Source organism: Numenius arquata, chromosome 18 (genome assembly GCF_964106895.1).
Source record: "Numenius arquata chromosome 18, bNumArq3.hap1.1, whole genome shotgun sequence".
Classification (NCBI taxonomy): Eukaryota; Metazoa; Chordata; class Aves; order Charadriiformes; family Scolopacidae; genus Numenius; species Numenius arquata.
In genome coordinates, this window is record NC_133593.1 from 2,245,133 (window position 1) to 2,272,433 (window position 27,301).

Here is a 27,301-nt window from a genome sequence, read left to right on the forward strand (position 1 = left end):
AGTTATAGAACAAAACCAGGTATGCTGTCAGCCTTCACCACTACTACTGGAAGTGCATAATGAATTACTGGGATGGAACTATCATACAGATATTAGAAAAATCATTTTGTGTTACTGGGAAGTGTCAGGTTTATAAGCATTTCCTTAAACACTCAGAGACCTCAGGAGGCTCTCTATAGAATAAAAGGATCCAAAAGTAATTTTTTGCTTTGCTGTAGAGTGAGTGCACAGCACCCACAAACGTTGCAGACACATGAGCCTCCACCCATCACACCTGAGTACCCGGCATAAGCATGGCTCTTAAAGGAAACTCCAAGTCCCACAAATATTATCTCCATTATGTACACGCTAGGTAACATGGCCTAAACACACAAAAATTCCATTAATATTTGGAATTAAACAGCAAATATAAGCTAGTTAATCCATACCTCAGTGTTCATTCATTCCTGAATAGAAGCTTCCATCTGTGTTGCTGCTTTCTGTAGTAGGTGTGCTTGGACAGCGAATCTACCGTTAGACCATTTTAACTTACCTGGTTGCCTACGTTTCCTTTGGTGTGCTACAGTTACGAGATATTTTGTAGTCCGAAGTACAACATATATTGATCAATAATTTCTACAGGCAAAACCTTTATTATTACCTATTAAACTAAAATCCATTGTTGTTTTATTTGAAACCAATGCCCCTTGTTTTGATGTTCTGGGTTAACACTGAAAACAAAAACTAACAGTCTTTTCTAGTTAAAAGCTTTGGAAAAAAGTCAATTCAAGTGCATATTCTTTTGCACTTTGATAATACAATAATTACATTTATCAGAAACACATGCTAATTGGATCATTCTGGAGCATTTTTCTCATTGTCTGGTACCGCAAAACACATCTGGGTTTTATTTGCCCCATGTAAGTTAATAAGGGTATGGACTTTTTTAAAACAATAACCAAGATAATCCTAAAAACAATTTTCCAAAGGGAAAAGGGAGAAAAAACCATCCATGTTTCATTCAAGACTGTGTAAGTGTAAAAATGACTTTAAGATAGAAACTGAAGGACGTTTTCTACCTACTCAGATATTAGTGAAGAAAGAAGAGAAAGTTAAAGAAATCTTATTACTATGACTATTCTTAAGAAACAGCGCGGTTAAATGTATCATATTAATGGAACCTAATAAGGGATGTCTCCCCCACCTACACGAATCCAAATTAGTATGATTTAGAGTGTCAATACACTGGCACTGGAAGATGTCAAGCTTCTGCTCGTTACTGAATCCCTAACTTGGGAGAAGTGGAAACTTTGAAGCTTTTTGCTGGAGCACAGGGGATGTTGACACCTTCCAGATTTCATTTCACTGGACCAACCCACAGACAGTATGGTGCAAGAGAACAGCAGATGGCTTCTCTTCTGTTACCTCTGCTTCCTAAAGATGAAGCTGAACATTGTTCTTAAACCATGCATATTCAGCTCCCGCTATAAGGAGAACAAGGCTTATTTATATATGTTAGAGCTTTCCATCCCGTATTATATTTGTCCCGTTCCACAGTGTGTCTGTATATGTTCATGTGATTTGAATTTTAAGTGCCCAGACGAAGAAAAGCAATTTGCTCTGAACTACAGAAAGACATTCAAGTTTTAGTCTTTAAGCAAAATAAGCGTTGAGCCATTCCGATAATATTTTTCCCTCCCTCTTAAAAAAAAGGGGGAAGTGCTGAAAAAAGGAAACCATTTTTTTCCTGTTTCACAACTTACCTTTCCCTGATTTGGGCTTCAGTATACTTAAAAAAACTACCACTCCTTTCAGACCTTTTCAGACCTTACCACTGGCAGAAGTACAGACATTCAGTTTGTGCAGAAGTCCAATGTAAATCCAGCAGGACATGGCATTTCTCCAGGTATTAAGCAATTTTTGTGCTTGCGTTTTACACTTTACATGTGAGGTCGCACATACACAGTTTAATCCCATAACTTTCTTACAGGATCACAGACCTCTATGAAAAAAGACTAAATTTCACCATGTACTAACGGGAGAAAATTACTCTCTGGGAACCTGACAAGAGAGCAACAAAGTTTTGCCATCATGTAATTGAATGCTATATAGTTTTCTCCTCCCCAGAGTTTGATGAAAAGATAGAAGCAGGCTTTGATTACATTATTAACTATATAGAGCAATGCTATAGAAAAAGTCTCACTCCATTTTACCCACCTGTTTTTGGACATACATAATGCTCTATTTCTCCTACAGATATTATAAAGGCAGAAAAGACACGCTTGGAGAATATAGCTTAAGTTACAAGTGAAACACAGGGTATGAGCAATTTAAATATAAATCTTGGAGCAAAATAACCAGTGCATTGGATTGACTGGAAAACATTTTTTACTTCCAAACTTATCTGTGCAAGTAAAAAGTATATTGATGAATGTAGGAATAAACAGATAGAAAGGTGTGAACTATAGACTGTCAAATCAATAAAGGGGCATGCTTAAACAAATAGCAAAAAAAGACTGATCAATTATCAAACCAGCTGGGGCCTGATCCTCTTCTCATGACGTAAAATGTACATCTAGAATAAATACAATTACAGCTGAGTTTTCCAAGATCATTTGTGAGACATGGGGCTTTTAACCAACAGGTAGAAATCACTGTGTTGTGTTCTCCGGACTGTGGTACCCAGGAGACGAGACAAGTCTGCCGTAATGGGCTCTTTCAAGTCTATGAATCAATGAGAATTGGTACACGGGGAAATCAAGATCCTACCATCTCAGCTGAGTAGAGCTGGTAAGACCATGGTTCATTTTATTTGCTATAATTGTGTAAATTAAATACTGTTGGAATTTACGTAGTAATTAATATGACACCTGATTAGTTCAGGAAAACATTGGCCACCATGTCTGAAACATTACTTACAAAGCATTCGTGAAGGAAGGAATAGAAAAAGAGAAGTTAACCTATTGGGCAGACTGAGATAGGTTATTTGTGCCTGTTTCCATTTAATAAGGCACTTTCGTTTCAGGAGCAATGCTATGCTGTTCAGAGGCACATGTGTTAAAGTTGAGATACACTTACAAAGTAGCCTGTTCCCAAGCTGGAAGGAGCTGAGCTCTGCAATAAAACACAAAGACAAAGTGGAAAGTCAGTGATGGTTTTTAACACGTTCCAATCCACATAGCTCATTACCAGCCCTTTCCAAGCTTTTCATCACTACATCACAGCACCAATGTGCTGCCCCTTGTCATCTGCTACTGAAACAAACACGGTGTTGCTTAATTTTTCCCTTTACATCTCTCAACGACTCTGAGATGGTAACGTGCTATTTACTGAATTCCAAGCTTCTGCGGTGGACGTAATTGCCAATTTATTTGACAGGCAGCTGGGTAATGAATTAATGATGGCATTTCGCCCTGCACTGAGACTAAACAGACACTCATCAACCAGCCTCCCTGACACGCTGACATTCAATGCCCTGGACTCCAGCTACTCAGCTTTGTGGCCACAAAGGGGCAGGCGGGAGGGGGAAAAGAAAAAAAAACATAGACTGACTTCAAAACAAAAAGCCCGGTGGGTTTGGATGACTTTTTCAGTGTATGACCTGTTTGCCAATTTATTCCCGAAAGGCCCTGGTTAGTACACACATAGTGCTTTTCTAAAATGAGACATTTTGTAAACATAATTAGTAGTCTGAAATGTAAAGAACGCGTGGGCACAGAGAAGCCGCTTCAGTCAATGTACCATTTTCTGGAGAACGCCGTCACTACAATGTCCCATTTGGATGGGCACACTGAGAAACCAATGATTTGAAAAAGCAAAACCAAACAACAAATATCTACAGTGTGAAACAGATTTCAAAACTGAAACCCATAAAAAGAATTAAAACTAATATTACTACCATGGAAAATAATCAAAAGGTTTAAATGCTTAAAAAAATGCATCATGATATTCCATTTAAGTGGGACACAATCACAACCTCTACATTCACAGGAATTAAGGAGATGAAGGGGTTTGTTTCATTAGTTTTTCATCTAAGCAATGGGGATTACACAGCAGGTTCTCTTAGAGACATGGTGAGAGACCTAAACATCTCAGTCTTAATCCAGGTCACTGGCTGTTACGTTAAAGGGTGAACAGTTCCCAGTGCTACAGCCCTATCACCTGCAACTCTTCAAGCCCGGCAAGTCAATGGACAAGGGAGCGAAACGCAGAGGATAATTCTCTAGTGAGCAGTGGGTGGTCCAGATGACCAGCCTTGAACTCCTATAGCTCAATTCCCATTCCTGTTCCTTAGCACAACCTCACTTCCAGTAATGATACAGCTCAGTGATTACGAGGAACCACACAGGGCCCCAACCAGCCCTGGCAAACCATTGGAAAGACACAGAATTTGCCTTGCTGTTATCCCTGTTCTGAGACACTATTGTAAGGAATTCTCTCGATTTCTGATCGTGGTGTGCAGCACTGACATAAAAGAAAAGAAACCCCAACAAGAGGGTTATTGTGTCTTTTTACTGAACTCAGCACAGCAGAAGTAGATTGTGCCAAGAAGTTTTAAATTAACACCAACAAAATTCATTGCAAAAAATCAAAGAGCTTTGGGGAGGTTATGTACATTTAGGAAAGGCCTTCTCATTTAAGCCATTAGAAGTTAAAGACTTCTTTAGGAGCAAGAGGAAGTGACCTAGGTAGTCATAAGGGCACCAATATCATAAAATCAACAAACTCTGGTGGGACATCTTACATGAACAAACAAAACTGCTACAGAAATTTGGAAGGTATGTGGTTCCTGCCCCTTAATACTATTTTACAGGTTGCAGCTACTGCAGAACTCAAGATCTGCAGTCTACAGATCTGGTTATCTGAGGGGAAGGAGAGCTCTACAGAAATAAATAAATTCCTAAGTCCTTCTGGCCCAACTCTTGCTGCTCGGGGGCCTCAAGCTCCCACAGCAAGACCCACCTGGTCCCAGGGACCATGTCCCCGAAAGTGCCCCTGCAGCAGCAGAGGAGCGGGCAGTGCAGACTGGGGCACACATGGCCATGAGGCCCCCAGGCTCAGCCCGACTGTTCTGGCTTTCTTTATGTCCCTGGGAGCGTGCAGCTGTAATAACCTGGTACCTGCCACAGCCCCAGTCATCGTATGGCCCAGCTAGTTAGAAAGTCCCCGCCATGGGCCACATACCATGGTTTTGGGAGTCACTGCAGCCCACAGACTGCAGCTCTGCAGCACCTGGTAAAGAGCCCAATTCAGCACTCTCTGGTTTAGTATCTAATGCATTTACTTCCCTTTAAAGTACATCGCATACACTGCCTTTTGCTTTATTCGTTCTGCTTTCTGCTTCATGCCATTTAAATTCTTTTAATTTAAGCTAGAGATCTACCCGCAAAGTACAACACGTGCAATCATTATAACCGCTTTACTTCAAGCTATGTACAGATGCCAATTGAGTCTCACTCTTTCAGTCACAATTTTTAAAACTTACTTTACAGGCTGAAAGCTCCAAAGTTTGCATTCTGCATCTGTGTGTAATTTTTGTCTCCTTTTTATTCCAAGTTTTGGAAGGATCAAGTATCAAAACAAAACAATAAAAAGGAAGAAAAAAGAATAAGCAAACAAAATATTTCCCACTGAATATTTCCATTCCTTCAAAAGCAATGCTGCAATGGCTATGGGAGGACAGTCGAAACATGGCAATCAAATGACTTTCACTGAAAAGAAACAACTGTGCATTTTCAGGGAATTTGAGTTTGCTGGATGGAAATATAGCCCTTCACACATTGCATGCTGCATATGGATAGTACAGTTTGCAAACTCTTTTTAATTTAAGTCGGAAAGCCTGCATTGCACATGCATGAATGACTAAGTCAGCTGTGTTGTGAACTATGTGTTGACAGAGCAGATAGGCTGAAGCAAGGGCTATGCAAGACGACAGCTTCTCACCTTCTTTGATAACTCCCAATAGCGAAAGGATCCCACTACCCAGTGCCCAGCCTTGGTACCAACTGAGGAATGTGATATTGTGTGTGCAGCATCTTTACAAGCCCATGCTGAGTCGTGATCCTGCACTGGATGGTTCTACAGCTCTTATATAAAGTGTGCCTATAATAGAGGTAACTGTTTCACTTTCCGAAACCCTTTGCAAAATTTGACATTAGATATACTATTTGATATTCACTCAACCACCAGCAGCAGCCTGCATCAGGTGCCCATCAGCAAAAGGCACGTCACTTGCTTAAAATTCACAGGGTTTTAGTTTTGTTGTTTTCCTTCTGCTTCCTCCCCCGCCCCACCTCCCCTCCACCCCCCCTTTTTTTTTTCCCCCTTTTCCTTCCTTTCTTAAATAGAAGAACTTTTGGCCCAGGAGCAAAAACGTAGTAACCCTTGTGTAAGCATTAGTTTATTGTGTACCAAAGAAAATTACATCCTTGAGGTCTTGGAAGGCACAGTTATACCCATTCTGCATATATATTGTGCATTACTTGGGGAGCTGGGTGGGGAGAAAGACTGTGTTGTACATATTTGTTCTGGCTATTGTTTATGCAGGTCTGACTGAATGAAGGAACAGTGGGTATCATTTCAATTTCTGATGTCAACATCAAATTACTTATTTAATTTCATGCCTGGCGAAGCATTGTATAGCTACACGCAGAATCATTTCACTTCATTTGTTATGCTGTGTTTTCTTGGCGATTGGCTTGCCTTCCAACTGACAGCTTTAATTACGACATGAATTTGATTGCACTGCCGAGGAATTAACATAATGCAACAAAGCATTTAAGCACCCAACCTTAGACACACAAACACACACATACACACCCTCACGTACACACACACACAAAGAAGCAGCCACTGCAGCTGATCAGCTTCTGGCACACACACACACAAACACACACAGAGCTTTGCTGGTGTTATTTCACTTTAGATACAGCCAAGATTACCAGGGATATTCTGGAGAAGGAAAAGTACTGAGGATTTTAGAGCACATAACCCAAAGACCATTCCTCAATTATCTTTCTTTAGGCTCAGTACACAGGTGGCAGGAATGGGAGACAGAAAACTGAAAATATTCCATATTTGAGGTCAAAACCGTGAGCTGTCCACAGGATTATGCTGCTGGTGTGTAGACACCTTTATTCCTGAAGCAGACAGCAACAGACCTGGTGGGCAGGGCACGCCAGGACTTACTCCTCAGTGAAACCTCGCTGTAACCTGTTCTCAAGCACATAGTACACACACAGTAGGAGCACACAGCTAGAAAGCACTGGGAAAGGGAAGCACTCATGGAAGAGTGTGTCAGCTTTGATGAGAGCCAAAGACGAGACCTTTAACGTAGGGGACAAATGGAAAGATTCCTGTCCCACTCCCTATTCAAGAATTGGAACAATATTCCAGACAGAAAGGTGCCAACTATTTCTCCCAGTTCTCCCTTTTTCAGAAGAGACAGCAGAGGCCAGGCATCCACACTCTTGTTATGCAGGAAGAGTGGGAGACCTGTGCTGTCTCCCAGCCGATGGCCACACGTGAGAGGCTTTTACTGTCCATCCCCTCCCTGAAAGCCTGCAGCCAGCACCAGGAGCAGCAGGAAGGGCTGAGGGTGCCCAAAGCCGCTTGCCAGCCCTCTCCCATCACTGCAGGCTCGTGCTGCCACTGCATAGTCATTACCGGAACAATGAGCAAGGGTCGATTCACAGACATCAGATTTTAACGAGACTAGCAATGATCTACAGCCAAGCATGAGCTTCAGTTCTGTGGGAGATCAAGAATTTAGGAATGTGCACCAAAGAAATCAGTTTTTTTTTTATTTGGTTTTTGATTAGCAAGAGGTGGCTGAACCCCTGAATACTCTGTGCGTTTACCATCCAGGTTAGCTGTAATTCTCACGTTTTCCTCATGTAATCTTCTGGTTGCTTTGTAAAGCATAGGTAAAAAGTACCCCATGTATTCCAAAGTGGGAAGACTCAATTAAAAATAAATACATACAGAAAGATAAGGAAAACAAGCTGACTGAGCTCCAAGCTGAGGAAAAGAGAAAGCGCTGCCATCTTGTCTCCAAGCAAAATCTCAACAAAATGAATTCTACTACTGGCAAGATTTTGATGAGATTAAACTGACTACAGCACCCTATATATAAAGGAGGAGCCGCTCTCCAATTTCTCTCTTTTAGGCCCCTGAAGCTACCTCTGTCCATAAAGGAAAAAACAAGTTGTCATTCCAAAAAATACTATATAGGGGAGAAAGGCAGAGGGAAATGGGTTTATGAAATTCAAACGGGGAGATGTATCAGGGCACTGTCAAATGCTTGCAATGGAGCATTTGAGCAGTCATTATCCCTAATCTAGCAGAGGTCAAGTTCTCTGCTAATTATGTTCTCTCACAGAGGGGCATGTGCGTGTGTGTACATGTGTGCGAGATGAGGACAAAGGAAAGAGTTGATGGAAATCAGTCTCACTGCATTGCCTCTGACAAGAACATAGGATATTTCTCTTCCTGCTGCCTGATGCTATTTCAAGCCTCATTATGAGAAAAGTCTCCTGTTTAACATGGTCTTTTCATTGAATTATCTTCTTTTCATTTTTGACCACCTCTCTCGCAAATGCTGCAAATTACCTGCTTGGATCTCATTAGCCTGGAAAGGAGTCATCCCTTGTAAACACACTTCGCATCAATCTGTGTTATCCAAGGACTGTAGGTACAGTACCCTACAATATGCAGAGTTGAAAGATATCTGACAGGAGAGGGAATGAAGCCACTGACATGTCAGTTTGCAACTGGATATTCATTATACCATCTCCCTCATTCTGCATCTGTCACTAAGCTATCACTTAGGCTCCGCATTAAAGCTCACGAAGCTAACATTTCTGTTTCAACAGCTTACTTACAACGAGGGATTTGAAAATTGATCATCCACCTAGAGTATATGCACTTCTTTCATTATACATATTTCCAGGCAGTAGCCATGCTTAATCTTACAATGCTGTCAGGCTACATGGGTGGAGATCCACTCTATTTCATGTCCAAAATTTGCTTTCTGACCTCAGAGTTAATCTGCCTGCAATATTTTATATTTTTATTCTATCTTCTGTTGAGTACACAACTTTTTGCTTATTTTTTTCTGAGAAAACAGTTGTGAAAACCGAATAGGATCACTCTTTAGTCTGTAGTTTTTTCTGGACAGTAATTGGTAGGTATCATTAGAAAACTCACTCCTTTAAAAGATATTATTTAAAATAACCTTATTAAGCTCTTGATGCATCTTTGTGCATAAGAGGGCAGCTCAAGCTGGGCTCACCCACAACTGGAAATGGAAGTATCGCTACCACTTTTTCAGGCCCTGTCATTTAAAAACTTGGGGTGGTTGTCTTTGGGGGAGAGAGAAACACAGAATGGTATTTGCTTCTCTTAACTGAAAGAGTGTGGGAAAGGCCAGCACAAACTCTGGCAAGATGAGAGTTCTCTCGTGCGTGTTTTTCAAATCTCAGCTGAATTGGCAACACCAGACCAGAGACATGCTTGTATTGCAATGAATTATCAAAGCATAAAGACCTTACTTTTAAAGCAAAACATAAATTATGTATAACATTTTTAAATATACATTTTCACATATATTTACATAATATTCCTTTTAAGCAACCTGTGAATCCTTATGACCTCTCTCAGGTGTGCTAGGGAAGTTACATTTGCTCTCCACTTCCTATTAATTCACAATAGTGCCAAGACAGAGACAACACTAAGTTGCATAGTGTGGTGACACACCTGAGGGACAGGATGCCATTCAAGAGAACTAGAAAAGCTCAAGAAGTGGGCCCGTGTGTGAACCTCATGAGGTTCAACAAGGCCAAGCACAGGGTTGGGGCAACCCCCAGTATCCATACAGGGGGGATGAAGGGATGGAGAGTAGCCGTGCTGAGAAGGGCTAGGGCGTACTGGTGGATGACAAGCTGGATGTGAGCTGGTAATGTGAGCTCGCAGCCCAGCAAGCCACCCGCATCCTGGGCTGCATCAACAAAAGAATGGCCAGCAGGGTGAGGGAGGACATTCTGCCCCTCTGCTCTGTTCTCATGAGACCCCACCTGGAGTACTGTGTCCAGTTCTGGGGTCCCCAGAGCTGGAAAGACAGGAAACTGTTGGAGTGAGTCCAGAGGAGGGCCACAAAGATGATCCGAGGTACGGAACACCTCTCCTATGAGGACAAGCTCTGAGAGTTGGGGGTGTTCAGCCTGGAGAAGAGAAGGCTCCAGGGAGACCTTACTGCAGCCTTCCAGTACTTGAAGGGGTGCCTACAGGAAAGATGGGGACAAACTTTTTAGCAGGTCTGTTGCAACAGAACAAGGGGTAATGGCTTTAAACTAAAAGAATGTAAAATTTAGACTATATATAAGGAAGAAATTTTTTACAATGAGGGCGGTGAAACACTGGAACAGGTTGCCCAGAAAGGTGGTGGATGGAGACATTCCAGATCAGGCTGGACGGGGCTCTGAGCAACCTGACCTAGTTGAAGATGTCCCTGCTCATGGTAGGGGTGTTGGACTAGGTGATCTTTAAAGACCCCTTCCAACCCAAACTATTCTACGACTCTATTATTCTATAAAGGGAAAGCATCGTAAAAACATCAGAGGAAAACTGTATTTGATTGGTGGAAGGGGAAAGCAGGACTCTGCTCTCACTGCCAGGTCTGGCACTGCAATGATATGAGCTGCTGGGAAGCTCAAATAAGCCTCAGAGCTCTCCACTCAGTACATTATAAGGGAGTGACAATGCTAAATTAAAACCACGTTTGTAAGGAGCCGTGAAATTTTTTGCTGGAAGGTGCTGGGTAATTGTGAAGTTCATTGCAGTGACTTCTCAGCTGCCACAGGGCTCAGAGCAAGCTAGGATAGCATCAGTGACAGGCTGATGGTCAGCTGCCATCCGCTGCTACCTGCACAGAGCATTTCCTTACTATCTCCTCTGGCTTCACTTGCCTCTTCCAAATATATCTTACGGCCTTGAGACTGACCTCACCTGACAGCTACGAAAGGCAGGATCTGAAGTGTCTAGCTGAATGTACCCATAAAGGTTGGCTCTGGGGGAGGAATAGACCTCTGCAATAATGTGACAAAGGGATGAGGAAAGACAGTGCTACAGATTTCAAGACTTCACAGAAAAAAAAAATAAAATCAGGTGGCTGTTCCACTGATACACACAATTCAGAAAAAATTACTAGCCATGTGCCTTCAGGCTTAAATTTGCGCAACGAAATGTATCCTTTACAAAGGTATTTCTTTTAATGTCTGCTCAATTCAGTTTTATTGGATTTGGCCTATAGAGGACACCATCTGGTATCTGTCATCCAAATCTACATGGACATGCTATCAATAAAATCCCCATTTCCAAAATGTGGGTTAGTTAAAAGTAGGGCCAGATTGCTGGCTGATACAAATTGGTCTGAGTGATGTAGCTATCCATGCTTTTACCAGAAAAGGATCTGACCTACAAAATCCCCAATTTAGATACACTTTTAGGACAGGGCTGTCTTTATATTCTGTGTTGTAAAGCACGTAGCGCAGAGGACCCAGAGAGCCATGAATAAAACACTCAAGGATTGTGATGGTACACATAATAAATAGTAATCTAATTGCAGCAACAGAAAGATTTCTGTAGCCATTCATATGTCCGAATAACTCATGCATGTCACTCCGTGAATGGCCAGCATTCTTCAATGGAGAAAAACATTCTCTGCAGAGCTGCCATCTTAGGACCTTCCACAGCAGTTTACGTAGAGCAATAAGGCAGAGCTTATGCTATTGTTGGCCATGTTATATCAATTCATTATATATAAATTAGCTGAGTCTCTCTAGACACTCTTAATACTTTTCATAAAGACAGTATTTAGCCCAAAGAAATACATTCTTTTCCTTCCCCACTTGGGGTAAAAAGAGGCCATCTCACTTCTCAACTATGCAGAGCATTTTAACTTCATTAAATGGCCTTCAACTTCAAAATGAATGAGTGTTTTCACACAGGCAGACATTTTACCAAACTTTAAGAAGTTTACTGAACTGGGGCAGGAGACCTAAGTTACCTCTTCCTCTCCCAACCCCCTAAATGGAAGGGGTTTTTAGCAACAAACCATCCCAGAAACTAAATCCTGGTATGACTTACACCCCTCAGAAAACTACACCAGGGGTTAATCAGAGCAGTATTTGGCTGCAGGAGTTTTACTTACGTCACTGAGTCTTTCCCGAGAGCTACTTCGACGGAAACCTTTCGATTCCCCACTGGCGCTTTCACTGTCACTGTCTCGGCAGCTGTTTTGACCTGGCTTGAGCTGCAGGAAGAGAAAAAACAGAGAGCGAAAGTTTAGCCTGGTTCAGGTGAGTCCCCTTGTCCACTGCTCTTCTTTAACCCAACCCCACATCTACACAAAGCAGCGTTTACGCGGTGCTTGCAGCACTGCAACCAGCACTGTGCAGCCTTGGTGCCAAGGCAGTACCTCAGTGAGACCAGGAATGCAGAGAGCAAAGCAGGCTCACATGCACCACAGCTCACACGAGGGCCGAGACCCTGCAGGTAGAAGGAGGCAACTTTCGTGTCCCAACGAAATCACAGTTTAAGACCTTCATTTTGGGAACCTGTAGACTTCTCAATCTATTTATGCCATAGATGCAGTTTTTAAAGTTACCATCACACAGAAGCACGTGCAGAATCAATCCCTCCCTCATTACAACGTAAGGGTATTGAGGATCCTGGATCAATGGAAATCTCCCCAGGAGAAGGAGCAGCCATCGCTCTGGGGAGACCTTTTGCTGGGATAGCCCCCAACAACATTGCCTGACACTAACCTCAATGTTCATCAAACAACGTGATCTACTTAATAGGTATCAGATTGCTTTTGCCTGTCAAACCAGCTTTAATGAACTTTACTGGCATTCTAATAAATAAAAAATACAAAAAATATTACAAAGTATATCTTTAATACAATTGAGAATACATCTGCTTTCTCTTATGCTGTGGATTGTGCAGGTCAACATGTTACAACAGCAGCATACTGAAACAAACTTTTACCATATACATACACTACACACACATCCACAAGCACATAAACATATATGCAGTAAGAAGAAGATATGAACTACATCTACTGCAATGCTGAAAATGTATATACTTCTTTTAACATATCTTTCCCTACGTTTTGTTTGAATGTATTAAAATTTTGTTTTAGCCTTGTTGATGTTTTGTTTGAACTGACTTTCTGTGAAGACTGGTTACTCCGGAGGTTAAGACTGGCAAAAAGTCAATTTCAGAAATGTAGATTTAAAATCACGTACGTAAATACTGGCAGCAGAGGTAAATGCAGAGAAAATACTTGGCGAGGTACCTAATTAAGTATTTTATGAGCCACCTACTACATTTACCAGTATTCATATAACATATACTAAACAACTCCTCCTAACTTACTCGAATTATTAATACATTCATAGTAATTTCTATTCAGACTGTACACAAAGAGATAATCACACTCATCACCATTTCATGACTGGAGACCAAAAGTTCCTTCTCCATGAACTCTCTCCACCAACTTTCCCCCCCCCCGCCTTTCTTCTCTCCTCATTTTTTTCCAGTACTCCCAGAAACATTCTGCACAAGCACACACAAAAATTCACACCTGTTCCTCTTTTACAGGCACATGCCCACAAGACATGCATTTCTGCTCTATTTCCCAGATATACATTCACATCGTACACTGCTCACCTCTCCCAGGTTCACAAAGCATCCTCACCCTAATGGTTATTATGAGTCTACCCCTACCACTAGAAGAGCAAATCGCATCTGCAAGTTTGGTATGTGTGTGCTGCTTTACCTTCATCCCTTATTCCCCTCATTAGTAAAAAGCAGGTTTGGGTGCTCTCTATTAGTCAAAAGAAAGAAAGGAGAAAGCACATAAAGCTACAGGCTAAGACACACAATCGAGTTGCAATGCATGAGCACAACTGCAAAAAATGGCACAGGTGTACTCTCAGCGCAAAGAAAATGTAACGTAAGATCCAGAGCTATTTGTCAAACACTTACAATTTAATAAATAAACTAAATATTCCACAACTCAGCCAGAAATTCTCAAGTAAAAAGATTTTTATTTCAAACAGAATGGTTTATCAGTCAGATCTAATAGATCTAGGCAGCTTTTTTTGGAGGTGGAGGGGAGGATAACGAATTCAAGAAGTCTTATACTTCATATATAAACTCACAGATCTTATCTAGGACCACTGTGTACTGTAATTTTATGGTCCCAGGTTTAAAATTTAACAACCCAAATGAAAATGGATCAAGTTTCCCTGACGCAGTCTTTTGTCAACATCCTCTCAATGATGGAAAAACTCTTACTGTAACTGGGGCCTGAAGAATTTTTTCCAGTCTCAAATTTTATTTTTAGAAGCTCAATTTATCTTGTACACAATTTTCATACATTAGTTATTTGCTAACTAATCATAACGGCGTAATTTTTATACTTCTCCTACATTGCAAATTCCAGCTCTTCACAGAGAAGAGAAGAAAAACCCAGCAGGTGTCATTTTTCCAGACACAATTTACAAGGAATAAGAGAATATGACCAAGATATCTGAGCCTGAAACTCTGTAGGAACAAAGCGAACTACATAGACTAGACAGCAAACTCAGAAGTAAGTCCAAGTTAAGATTTATAAGCTTTCCATATTTTCCTTTCTTTTTTTCCAAGTTGAGTTTCTCCATGTGCCAAACTGTTGAGGGTTTACATTTTATTCCAAAACCCATCAATCTGTGCTAAATTAAAAAAATAAAGCATGGAAATGTGCCCATTGTCTTCTTTTAAGAACCTAAAGTTACACACAAATGCACATGAGAACACTTAATGTGGATAGGCAATGGTTCGTTTTGATCTACTTGCACAGATTCAACCACTTAAAACGATGTTGAAATAACATAGTGCTGCTAAACAACATTCACAAATATTCACTGGATCTTTAGTTACACTGCATGCATTTGGTGCATTACTCTGGGGCACACGGGGACCCTAAAATCAGCTTCCCCTCGAAAATGCAATTGTCATTGGAAAAATTTTTAAGTGCAGCATTGACAAGTCTTGTTCCTGTAGCATTACTGTCAAGGTATCCCATGCAAAAAGCAGAGCCACCATGAAACTCCCATGATGTCTACTCAAGTGTCTCCCCTTCCCACATGAACACAGCTGTTACTCTTCTACTTTGTACCCAGTGAGGAGCGAAGAAGGGTTTGCAAAAAGCACATTTGACTCCACGCTTTGACTGGACAGCGGGAGCCAATGCATCCATGTCAGGAACCTTCTAAAAGGACTCACAAAGATGAAATACAGTCATTTTTCTAGATTGAAAGCACAAACCCCTAAAAACACAAGAGTGTTGCTGACTCCCAACAAACTCGTACAGCCTCCAGGATTCCTTGGGTGTGAGAGACATGTTACATGTAAAAAAAAATGATAATCAGTGACCTGAGCCCGTTTGCCCAGGCTGAATGGCTGAAGGGCACAGGGCCAGGCCCCTGGTGCACACCCACCATCCAAATCTTCTCACTTTTGGTCATTCTTAGCATCGTCATGTCATAGTTCTGGAAATCTTTTATCACGCTACAGAACCTATTATTTTGTAATGCCTTTAAATCTATTGGAAGATACTCAAAGTCAAGCAGAACTGGTTAAGTAGATAACTACACTTCTTCTATTAAAAGAAAGAAAGGGAAAGGAGAAGTAGTACATCTGGAAGGCGGGCTGCTGGCTGAAGCGCTGGGCTGGGACTCAGCAGCGGGCTTTATTTCTGATTCTTCACCGCACCCAATTCCCTCCCTAAAAAGTAAGAATAATGACGAGTCTTCCCTGCTCACCAAAACTGGTCTATTTAGGGTTGTTTTTTTTAGCAGGGAGAGTTTCTCAGTGGGTGACTGTGGAACACGTCACACGCTACAGGACCTGGCAGCTCCACTCACTGCTTCTGGGGGCAACAACACTTCCTAATGGTGAGGTGGCTCCACTGACAAAGTGTATTAAAAACATAAAAAAGGCCTGAAAACAGCTGCACTCACCTGGGTTTTCATTCTTTGCTTTTGCACAGACAGGAGCGGTATGATGCCTGTGTGCTTTGGAGGCCAGTTCCCCCCGCTGGCTCCAGCCGGTTCCACAATGGCCCCCACCGCAGCACGGCCGAGCCCTCACTGCAGCTGGTGGCACCTCTCCAAAAGTGTATTTAGGAGAGGGCAAAAATGCCAGATCACCGAGGGAAAAAATGTGAGAGGAAGCCCTGCGAAGAGCCAGGTGAGGGCTGAGGAGGGGAGGAGGTGCCAGGGCCCGAGCAGAGATTCCCTCACACCCATCAGAGCGGGTGGATATTCCCTCAAGGAACAATGGCCTCTGGAGAGCCCGCAATGGAACAGATTTTTCCTCAGGGAATTGTCCCCCATGAGAAGGATCCATGCGGAACAGGAGAAAGGAGCTGTCACAGACAGACCACAGCCCCCAGCCCCTGCGCCACACTGAGGAATAAGGAGCGAGGTTGAGCTCTGAGGGGGAGGCGTTGTTTCAATTTTTGTTTTGTTTCTCACTAGCCAACTTCTGTTTTAATTGACAATAAATTAAATTATAGTTTTCCCCAAGTCCAGACTGTTTTGCCCATGAGGGTAATTGGTGATGTCCCTGTCTTTATCTCACCTCACAAGCTCTTCCATCTTTTATTTCCTCCCCCCTGCCCTGTTGAGGTGGGGGAATGGGAGGAGTGGCTGGGGGGGGTTGGCCTTAGCCAAGGTAAACTCACCACGCTGTGGTTTGGTGAAAAGCACTCGGATGCTCTAAACTGAGCCAAAAAACTTCAGACATACCACCCTGCGCTGCCCCACAGAGTAATGCAAAATAGATGGAGAACTGGAGGTGCCACGAGGGACACAAAGAGTGAGAGGGTCACCGAGATGGTACTGGGAGGGGAGAAGAACCAACCCTAGCAGTGACCATTTGATGAAGAAAAAAAGAGAGAGACTAGCTCAGGCCTAAAGGTCACAAAGAAACCGGGCAGAGATAGCCAAGATTATGAATAAACCAAAAAAAGATGCAAAAAAATCACTGTGAAACTGCTAGAATAGTAAGCACTAATTGCAACTCTTCTTTCAGGGCATGGAGAGCTTTTCAGGTGACTTGAAATCTAATGGAACTGTTTTTGCACCAGGGAAATATTCAGCCCTATTTTGTGACAGCGAAAGTGCAAACTGAATATTCAGCTGTGTCCAGGGAAAGCAGCTCTCTGCTATGCTTCCTTCTGCCATTCAAAGTCAAAGGGCAAAGTAGACATAAATATACAGGCTTAGGGGTAGGATGGATCTACAGGAATAGTGCTATAGTTACTACTTTAGTCAGACATTTCTGTGAAATGAAAGGATGGGGGGCATAAGCCATAAAGCACTCCTAAGGATAACCCATAACAACATGGCTCTCTGTTGCCTTTTGTCTCAGAAAGGAAAAGAATGAAGGACAGAGATAGTCGATCATGTTAAGAGGCGTAAGGGAGGATGAAAAGGCAGCTGAGCCCCAGACTACAGGGAGCATCATCCTCTCAGGACCGCAGTTTGCTTTGCTGGATCCCTAAGCCACTTTAGATAATTCCACAGTAGCGGTGCCTGGTTAGCAAGTAACAAAAGGCAAAATAAATAAACCTACTGAGAATTTAGCAAAAGCCTTTTTCACAGAGCTTATATATCATGTCAAAAACACCCTAATGCGGCTCTTCCAAGCTCCTTTTTTTTTTTTTTAATATATTTTAATTTAAAACCCCATACCATTTGGCAGCAGTAAATCTATGGTATAGTTTCGAGGCGCCTGAGTTTCCACACCATATGGAATTAAAGGATTATTTCACTACATTATACTTTAAAGTTATGAATACTAACACTTCTCCCTATTATAGCGCAGCCAGCAAGCTAAGCCTTTACCAGAGTCCTAGAGGAAGAGGCCACCTGCTCCCCGAGGGATGGCATAACCCTACTGCGCGGAGAGGAATTTCAGGATTTCAGTTCTGCCTGTCATTCTTTATTTATACAGTTTTTGCAAGGGCAAGACAGTCCAAAACTCTTCTGATCCTGCTCCTACCTGGGTGAAGATATTCCCTAGCTCAGCTCCGCTGGGAAGCAGGCTCACACGTGCTCTGTTAGCGATGGTTGCTGACTCCAGAAAGCCTGAACAGGTAAAGCCCAGTCCCAAACCCATGACAGTGGTTCATCCTGACCAGGGTGACAGCCCTACGCAGTACAAAGACATTTCTACCTGCTCCTTCACATACACACAGCTTGCCTCCACTTGCTCTCAGGGCTTTTCCCAGGAGCCCAGGCTCAAGCTAGGCTCTGAAGATGTGAATTTTTGTTGCTACTGGCAGTCACATACTTTTCCCAAATGCACACATGGATCTAGGCAGAAGCACTGGGAAATCAGGCAGTTGATGACAACTGCAGGCTGCTCCAGGTGGCCAAAGGCCAGGAAGCAATAGCCAGTTCAGCCTGCGAGAAAAAACAAAGCCCGGCTGAACCCAGTGAGGTCCTAGTTAACAGGCTGGGCTGCCTCAGCATGAATTATCATGGATTCATCACTGTTCCTTCAGGGCTTGGCACACAGGAGGAGTTTGGCTCACAGCACACAAGCAGGAGGGAGGGTGCCGGCGGAGCCTATTCCCACTCCCACCCTGCATGGTCACAGGGAGGGTCATGGGGTGCTCCGTGGCACCGTGTTGGGCTGCATCCTCACAGCTCCCGGCAACGGTGCGTGAGCCAGAGGTGTGGGGAGGGAGCCAGAGTGCTGGGCAGCACCCTGTGCCGGTGTGAGCTGGGGTGACGGGGAAGAGATGGAACACTGAAGCCTCTTTAGCATCCAGTGCCTCTGAAGCTGATGCATGGTTCAGCACTGGGAGCATCTCCAGCACCCAGCTGTGGAGCTGACCCAACCAACTCCCTGAACGCTTTTACCCATTTGGTTTGTTTCTAACGTGAATGTCACCACGTGCTCTGAGGAGACTGGTTTTAATGTGCTCTTGTGGCCAAAAAGTTAAGTATGGCTCCCACTAACCCCCAACCCACTCACCAGGGTGGAAAAATCAGCAGCAAATTAAAACACATACTGTAGCATCATTTTGCACTTAAATGAAACATATTTTTTCCTTAAAATCTGTTAACTTGGATTTCAAAATTATGACAATTCACACTGAAGCATAATTGATTGTAAGAAGAGAACAACTGAGTATAGGAATCAGGAGTATAACATCAGTGGACTAAAGGGTGATGAGTTAAACACTGTTCAGTTAAAGGGTGCTGCTTTTTAAATTATATCTAGAATAAATAAGAAATATACATCCCAATGGCACTGAATTACAGCCTTGTCTGCACTACTCAGACCCACACACACAGCAGTAACGTCCCCTTTGTAAGTACAGCACAAACCCAACCCCAAGGAGCCAGTCCCTGCCCTGTCCAAGCAAACACACACATGTGAAGTGTCTTCCATCAGCCAGAAAAGAGCAACACCAGATTTCACGTAGGACTGAATATTTGTTTGCAAAGAAAACATTTTAGTAATGATTGAGAACAAATCTGGCTGTATGAAAACAAAGAAAAGGAGAACTGCATAGCAAGAAAAAGACAACAGTGTAAATCAAGGCTTGCTACTTGTGATTTAAATCATGATTAACAGCTGTCACTTAAATACTGTCATTTAATTCTACCTTGCTACTGACATAAGCTAGACAAATAATACTTATACAGCACTTACATGTCACCCAAAGGTAAACCTGAAGATGAAGAAAACCGTGAAGATGGTTCAACGCAGCAGCTGTGGACCTGGAGCAAGACCTCTACCCTGCATCTCTAACAGAGCCATGCTCACCACCACCACATCTGCCTGGCTCGCTAAACAGAGGAGCAGCCCAAGGAAAGCAAATCAGAGGTGAGATAATGAGAAGGAAGAATATTTACAGCACACAAGTTTAGGCAGTAAATACGGAAAAAAGATTCACACCGTGTGTGGACTCTGAACAGTATTAATACAAAGCCATTTTTCTCACCAGGGAAGAAAAATCTTGTTACCTAAGAGATACAATAAAGCATTAGGAGAGGCTGTCTGTGTATGCCTTGATATTTAATCTGAAAACAACCAATGTACATGCTCCAAGAAACTGTCAGGTGCTGAGGATCAGGGCCTACATGCCATCATCCTGGGATCTGGCATCCCTACCAGAATATGAAGCGTTATTTTGCGTACCTGTATGGTAAAAGTGAAGTAGACCAACAAAGACAAGGTTTTATCCTTTGTTTCCTCCCTGCCTCTACTGAGAAGTGATTTTCCTGTTGAAAAATTCTTTTTATGAAAAAACAAGAATAAACACACATATATTTTTTTCCAATTTCCTGTTGACAAAGAAATCTAAATCTAATAGAACTTGAACCCGTAACTATAAACAATTGCCTAATTAGCTCTATGATACAGAACAAGGGTGTCTTTAACTTACTTATTCTAAAGCACTGGTGGTCATTTCCTGCTGCCTGTGAGCTGATCCAGGGGCTGCTGCTGCACTTGCTCAAGGCATCGGAGTAGAGGAACTCGTCCTCTACTGCCTTAAATGGGGGAGATCCTACTGAAAGACACAGAGCTACACCCCTCTTCTCCGGGGGAGAACTTGGCTATTTAGCATTGTTATTACAGAAACACCAAGTGATCCTGTTCTGCTCACAGCAGCGACAGCAGAAGCAACACAGGCTAAGAATAAACAGCATCCTTGCCAAAGCGGGGGCGGGGGGTAAAGAGAACGGGCATTTATTTCCAGATCCTCTTCTCCTTCATTATATGCTCGCGCAACCTTAAGATATATAGCTCACAGAAGGTACTCTGAAGTAGCTCTGTAGCTCTATTTTGCCTAAGTTACACAGAGAATGCAGCCCATCATTTTTTCTGTGCTGTTTATACAGAAATCAAAGATAAATTTGGCATAAACTCATCACACCCCAGAACCATACATACATTATACAACATATAAAGTGTAACAGACTTGCTCTGTTCCCCAGCTCCTGTTAAGAGCGGTATGAAACAGCAAGCTCTTGGCAATTGCAACAAATGAAGCGTATTTCAGCACACTTTAAAAGCTGAATTGCAAAAAAATATAGGCTTCTTCTGACCCTTTGCATTTTGATGGCTGCACAGTGAGAAATACGGCCTTTAAAATTACACCTTGCAAAGCACTCCATTGTACCAATCAATCTCCCCAAGCTGCTCCCGCAGCACCGGCTCCCGCGGCAGAGGGATAAAGAGTGAGGGTCCAGCTGCTCTGCTCGGGGGCACCCGAGCGCTGGCGACTGGGGGGGAACCCATCAGCCCCTCCCAGCATTTTCTCAGTCCCACTGCTGAGCTTCTTTGTAGCCCATTCTGGACTGCTGAGCTGCTTTGTAGCCCATTCTGGATTTCCAGGGCCCTCCCTGGTCTCTGTGTCAGGGAAACCAGCATTTGTACATCTAAAAAACCACCTCCGAAATAGCCACTGTAGTGCCTATTCCTGCCCAGTACCCGTGTCCCATCCTTGTCCACAGGGATATCCACCCATTCTCATTCTGATCCGTACACGGCACAAGTCCTCCATGCTGTTCAGCCGAACGATGACCATTTACACCGTCCACAAGTCTTGCTTCTGCTTTCTATGTCCCCACACCAGATTTTAAGTTCCATGGGTGTACAGCTGCATGGGCATATCCCCCACCGAACCCCGGGAATACCCTCCATGGAGCAGTGTGTGCATATTCATAAAATCATAGAATGGTTTGGGTTGGAAGGGACCTTAAAGACCATCTAGTTCCAACCCCCCTGCCATGGGAAGGGACACCTCCCACTAGACCAGGTTGCAGAGACTGGGTTTCGTGGTTCCATTTAGACCTGCTCATTTCAAACACAGAGAACCGAGCTGGCAGTTTTACCCCAACGTTCTGGGTAAGAATAGCCTATTTCAGAGCACTTGGCAACAATGGCTTTCCAGATCCTTCTTGTCAGACCGTTACCAGCTCTTGCTTCAGTGGTGACAGGCACAGGGTCCAACCTGTGGCCTCAGGGACTCTGTCCCAGTCCCAGCCCCGGACCTTCGAGGAGTTCTCACTTCAGTTGTACTGGAAAGGTCGGGTGAGGTAGGAAAGCGGAGGCAAATGCCCTCCTTGTACTCTGGATCTCCAGACAGGGCAGAGAAGAACAGAAATATTGTCCCATTTAGCCTGGAGTGCCTGACATCCAACTCCCTAAGGACTCTGCTTGGCCTCTGCTTGACTTTGAAATGTATAACTTACTGGAAGAATACTTAAGAAGATAAAATTAATCACATGATGGAACAAAAAGAAAACAGGCCAGGTCGAAAAAACTTAACAGCACTGCAGCTCTACAGCTCCCTGCAAACTCCGCTAAAGACCCTCCATCTGTTTTAATGAGGGGAAACATACAACCAAAGTAGTTTCTGTAGACTGTCACTCATTTCAAGTCCACAGGATGCTCACTCCTCATGCACAGGGGAGAGGCGAAACGGGATGAGACCTTTTGGGAACATCTAAGGATGCGAAGCAGCTCCATGAATGGAGCCTGAAAAAGACTGGAGTGACAGGACTTGCTCGCTTGAATTAAGTCACAGCTACTGTCATCCTTTTTTTCCCCTCAATGCAGACCACTAACCTGACACCCAGTTAACATTACAGAAGTAAATAAATGTCTTGGAGGAGGAAATATCAGTATTCACGGATGGACCTCAAGATGTTTACCACTGTTTACTTAAAAGAGCTCTGTTATTTCATAGTTCGATATAAGCCCAGAATAAATATTTAATAACTTGGTTGCATAAATAATGATTTGAAGGTTGAGCTATTGGCTTAAAAATATAATACTATTTTAAGCCGTTTAACTGGCCAGCCATATAAATAATTCAAGATTTAAAAGTCATCCCGTGGTCTCTGTACAAGGAGAAAACTAGGAAGTTGTAACTATAATGACAAAAGCAGGGCAAGATCAATCAAACCACATGATCTCTAACACAAACAAGCAGCAATTAAGCAGCAATCAAGACCAATATGACTGTGGTTGATGTCCTTTTATGCCAATACTCTCAGTCCAGAGAGCAAAACTTAATAATGTTTTGCAATTTATCAAGGGAACCATAACTCTGCTCTCTGTGACTTGGCCAAGAGGCTATTATGATAGTATTTCTCTATAATTTAATAATGTGAAGGGAAGGGGGGGAAGGGGAGTAAAAGCATTTTGACATATAACTCATGTCTATACATATTGTATTTTCCCCTTGCTTGAATGATAGAAGCAAAAGTCATAATAATATACCTCAGTACCAATTTGTTAGCCGGAAAGGGGAGCTGAAGTATCTGGCAATGAAAAGCTATTTGAAGAAGCACAGAAGGGAAGGGAATGAACCCTCTGAATTCATTAGCAGCTGTCATTGATGTGGAGATGAGTTTAGAGATGAAGAGAAGTTAGTCATCACAGAAAACTCAGGAGAAAAGCAAAGGGAGGAACTGTTGTTTAAGTTGTTTAAATCTGGATTAGCCTCTGATAGATGGCAAGTTGCCACTTAGAGGAACCTTTGTGTTCCGTGCTCCACCCTCTTTGGAGAGAAGCTCTTTGAACAAAATGAGATATTTCAGCATTTTGGGCTGCACAGGGGTTGCCGGCGGCCCTGGGTGCTGCTCTGTAACGCCGGCCCGTTTGCCACGAACGAGTCACCGTTTTCCTGTACCTGCGGCTGTAGTTTCGCAGCATCCCTTCTGCTCCAGGAGCCCGACCCTGCTGTTACCCACCCGCTCCGGGCAGCTTTCCCCAGAGCTCTGAGACTCCCTGGGCTGTATGGCTGCAGATAACACCGGGGCTTTGCAGGGAACTCAGCCAACTTAGAAATGACCAGGTTATTTTTTTCTTCTTCTTTGTTTCCTGGATTGCTTCTAACTCAGATCAGTTCTTGGTTTGGCACAACAGAGGCGGCGACGGTGGGAAAGGGTGGCAAGGACTCAGGCACTACCAGGAAGAGAAACGCTGAAGAATTACATCCTTAAACCACAGCTTGACTTCATGTCTTAAATCTTGTTGAATTTTTGCCCTGAAATAACATCATAAGAGCTGCAGCTGGTCTGAAAAATTCAGAATGTCTTCAAACTCCTAACAATACCAGCTTGGTGGGTTTTTGGCTTTGCTCTACATTATTTTTGGATAATTTTTTTCCTGCTCGCCTCTCTTTCCCTCTCATCCTGAGAAATAATGTAAAATATATTGTAGCACTGTGCTTTCACCTTGGACTACTTTTGCCAATTGAAATAATGAGTCCTCCTATTTGCAAATGTCAAAAAATCCCCTGGTGCTTCTCGGAGTCTGTCCCCTGTCAACACTGACCAAAGGTGATTTAACACTGGATAGATTTGATGAGCTGGTTGCCTCAGTCCAAGTCCAAAACCAGTGTCATTTCCAGAAAATCATTCTGCCAGCTACTGTTATCAGCCCTTGTGCTGGCAGCTCAACAGAGGTAAGGAATCGGCAAGAGCCGGTGCCCGCTGAAATCAAGAAGAACATTTCCACTGACTTCTAGGGATGTAAAATCCATTTAGGGAACTCGGTGTCCACTAGAATTACTTGACAGACAATTTCTGTACCTTATACTGATAAAAACCACAATTTAACTTCTCTTTAATATGCTTTAAAATCATACTAAACTTACCTGTCTTGAAAATACAGTCATATACTAGGTAAGTGGAGTTTTATTATTGTTTTAAGATAAGTGCAAAAAACCTGTAACACAGGACTACTACCAAATTATGCTTACTTAAATTAATCCTCATTCTGGCATTTAATAATTTGTAAAGTGCTTATTCAGGAAAAGGTCAAAAATCACTTGGAAAGATATGTTAATGGCCCTCTAAGTAATGTTTAGACTTACTGAATAAATTTTCACACTTAAGTCACGTATAACAAGCATTACAAAATGTATTATAAATTGTGCTCTTCACAATGGAGAGCTGTGTATAAAACATACATGTGACGGTCTCTGCACAAGACAGCACTTAAGCACTTAGTTAAATTCATCTCAGGTGAGGAAAAAATTAAGCGTATCTTCACTGTTATGCTGGAAATATATTCAACATATGTTCTCATAAAGGGGAATATTTACCTGAATCAGGACCTGAAAGAAGCCTATTATAGTTCACCTACATGATAAAAAAAACCCCTAACACAAACAAAACCCCAATAAAATAAAATAATGCAGCTCCCCCAAAACTCAATCCTAAAAAAAATGAAAAATAGTTGTAAATAATTGGAAATGAAGGAAGACAAACCCTTGTGCTGATGGATCTACATGGAACCCCTTCTATGCTTTGAAATATTTGGGCTTTAAAATGGCCCACAAGACTTAAAAATTAAGTATCAGCATGTGAAAACACACCATATTACAGTTTAAATCAACCATTATACAGGCTCAGCAAGCATCAGCACACTCCTTCTACGCACTAAAAAACGTCAACTTCTCCTTGGTGAATAATAATTTGTGGAATAAAGCAGGCATGCAAAATATGGGTGGCAGGCAGCAAATGCCGATATTTGGGGCACCAAGGTGTTTTAAAATTGTTTTTCACTTTTGCATCCAGCATCCACTGAAATCTCAACAGATCAAAGTTTTGCAGACAAGGAAAAAAAAAGCCCACAAAATTAATAACTATTTAAGTATTCTGTTTCATCATGATAACAAACAGATGGTTTTAATATTCTAGAGGCTAATTTCTGAACAATTAAAAACACAGCAAGACATTAACATCTAATGAAACATTTTAACTACCAGTATATGCATCTGCCATTAATTTCCACACAGTAAGGTCTTGGTTCTCTTCAATCTGTTCTTTATTAAGGAAAGTTTTTCCACTCTGAATTTAGTGAAGTAGAGAATTAACAACTGTTTTCAATCAGCAATCAGCATGATATTTCGCCAGTGTGCATTGAAACCGTCCACACTATCAGACATAAATTTACTCCTATGATGGCTTTGATCTGCACGCTGAGTAGAGATGTTAGAAGGGAATTCATTTTCTAATTCCATTTTCATTTAGAACATATGAATTAACCCCTCACAGATCTCATGTCCCTTTTTATCTACTTTAGATAAAGGACACCTACTCATAAAGTTATGGCTTACGCATTACTTACAGTCTAGCCAACAACAAATCAATTTTTTGAAAGCAACGAAAGCATTCGCATGCAAACCGTATTGAAATAAAGTTCTTCAAAGGCAAGGAGAATCCTATATTTATGAGCTTCTAATTTATATTTCCTTTGCTCATTTGTGATAAGAACACAGGGTAGTATTCATCAAAGCTGTACCCATGCAAAAACTACTTGCTATTAAAAAAAATATCTTTACACCCCAGCCAGCAATCTATCTATCTCATGTATGCCCTAATCACATATGCAGCTTAGAACTACTGATGAATTTTCTGCAGGTCTTCACCAATTTGGCAGGTAATGATTTAAATGAAGGCGAGGCAAGTCATTCTCCCTGTGCCCAGGGCATGGCAAAAGGCTGATGTTATTCAATATTTGTTGCCATCCCCTAGCTACTGTATGAATGAGCCCTGTAAATAAATACCTTGGGGAATAAATTGAAGCGCTTGAGCAGCATGCTTGCTATTCATTAAACATGGAGGCAGCTCAGTAAGTGTCTGGTTTTCAAAAGGGTTAAGTTAGCAAGTAACTTGGAACAATTTTAACAGGAACCACATTCTGCCCCGGTTCCTGTTTTGCTTTTAATCATGTCATTTATGTAAACATTGAATTGCAAGGCTAAACCAATAAACAGTGAAAAAAAGCCTTGACAAAACAGAGGTTTAGGGAAGAAGTCAACTGCAGGACCCTGCCTCTCGGATTCATTTTGGGGTGTTCAGTGGGGATTTCAAGGTGCACCAAGAAATGTCTGTATTGCAGCCGCGCCGAGTAACAGCGACCCACGTTCTGGTTATTACTTTAAGTCAGGAGAAACAGGGTCACAAATCTGGCCCTTCTACCTGCCGACTGATGCCCTACCAATGGGGCGTTAGCTCTTCCAAGACATCTCCCTCCCTCTAATTTATGCCAGAAATAACATGCTGGGCTCAACATACTTCCAACTATAGCGATGTATTTCCATAGGTATTTCCGTAACAGACCACCTACAGTAAAACACTCCACATCCTTCTTGTGCCCTACTCTACGTGCTTGTATCCGTCTCAAAGGCTCAGCCCGAACAAAGCAGTCTCTGCCTCAGTACTTG

The 27,301-nt window shown here is 42.4% G+C and overlaps 1 protein-coding gene across 2 annotated transcripts in view; it reads right to left on the minus strand.

Annotated features, from left to right (window-relative positions):
• Positions 1-27,301, minus strand: part of AUTS2 (activator of transcription and developmental regulator AUTS2) — an 801,330-nt gene that overhangs the window by 424,205 nt on the left and 349,824 nt on the right. For both annotated transcript variants that reach the window (XM_074160428.1, XM_074160426.1), the window contains exons 3-4: positions 12,188-12,289; positions 3,058-3,093 (exon numbers count right to left, since the gene is read on the minus strand). In XM_074160428.1, coding sequence (XP_074016529.1) covers positions 3,058-3,093; positions 12,188-12,289 — 138 coding nt within the window. The remainder of the gene's footprint in view (positions 1-3,057; positions 3,094-12,187; positions 12,290-27,301) is intronic.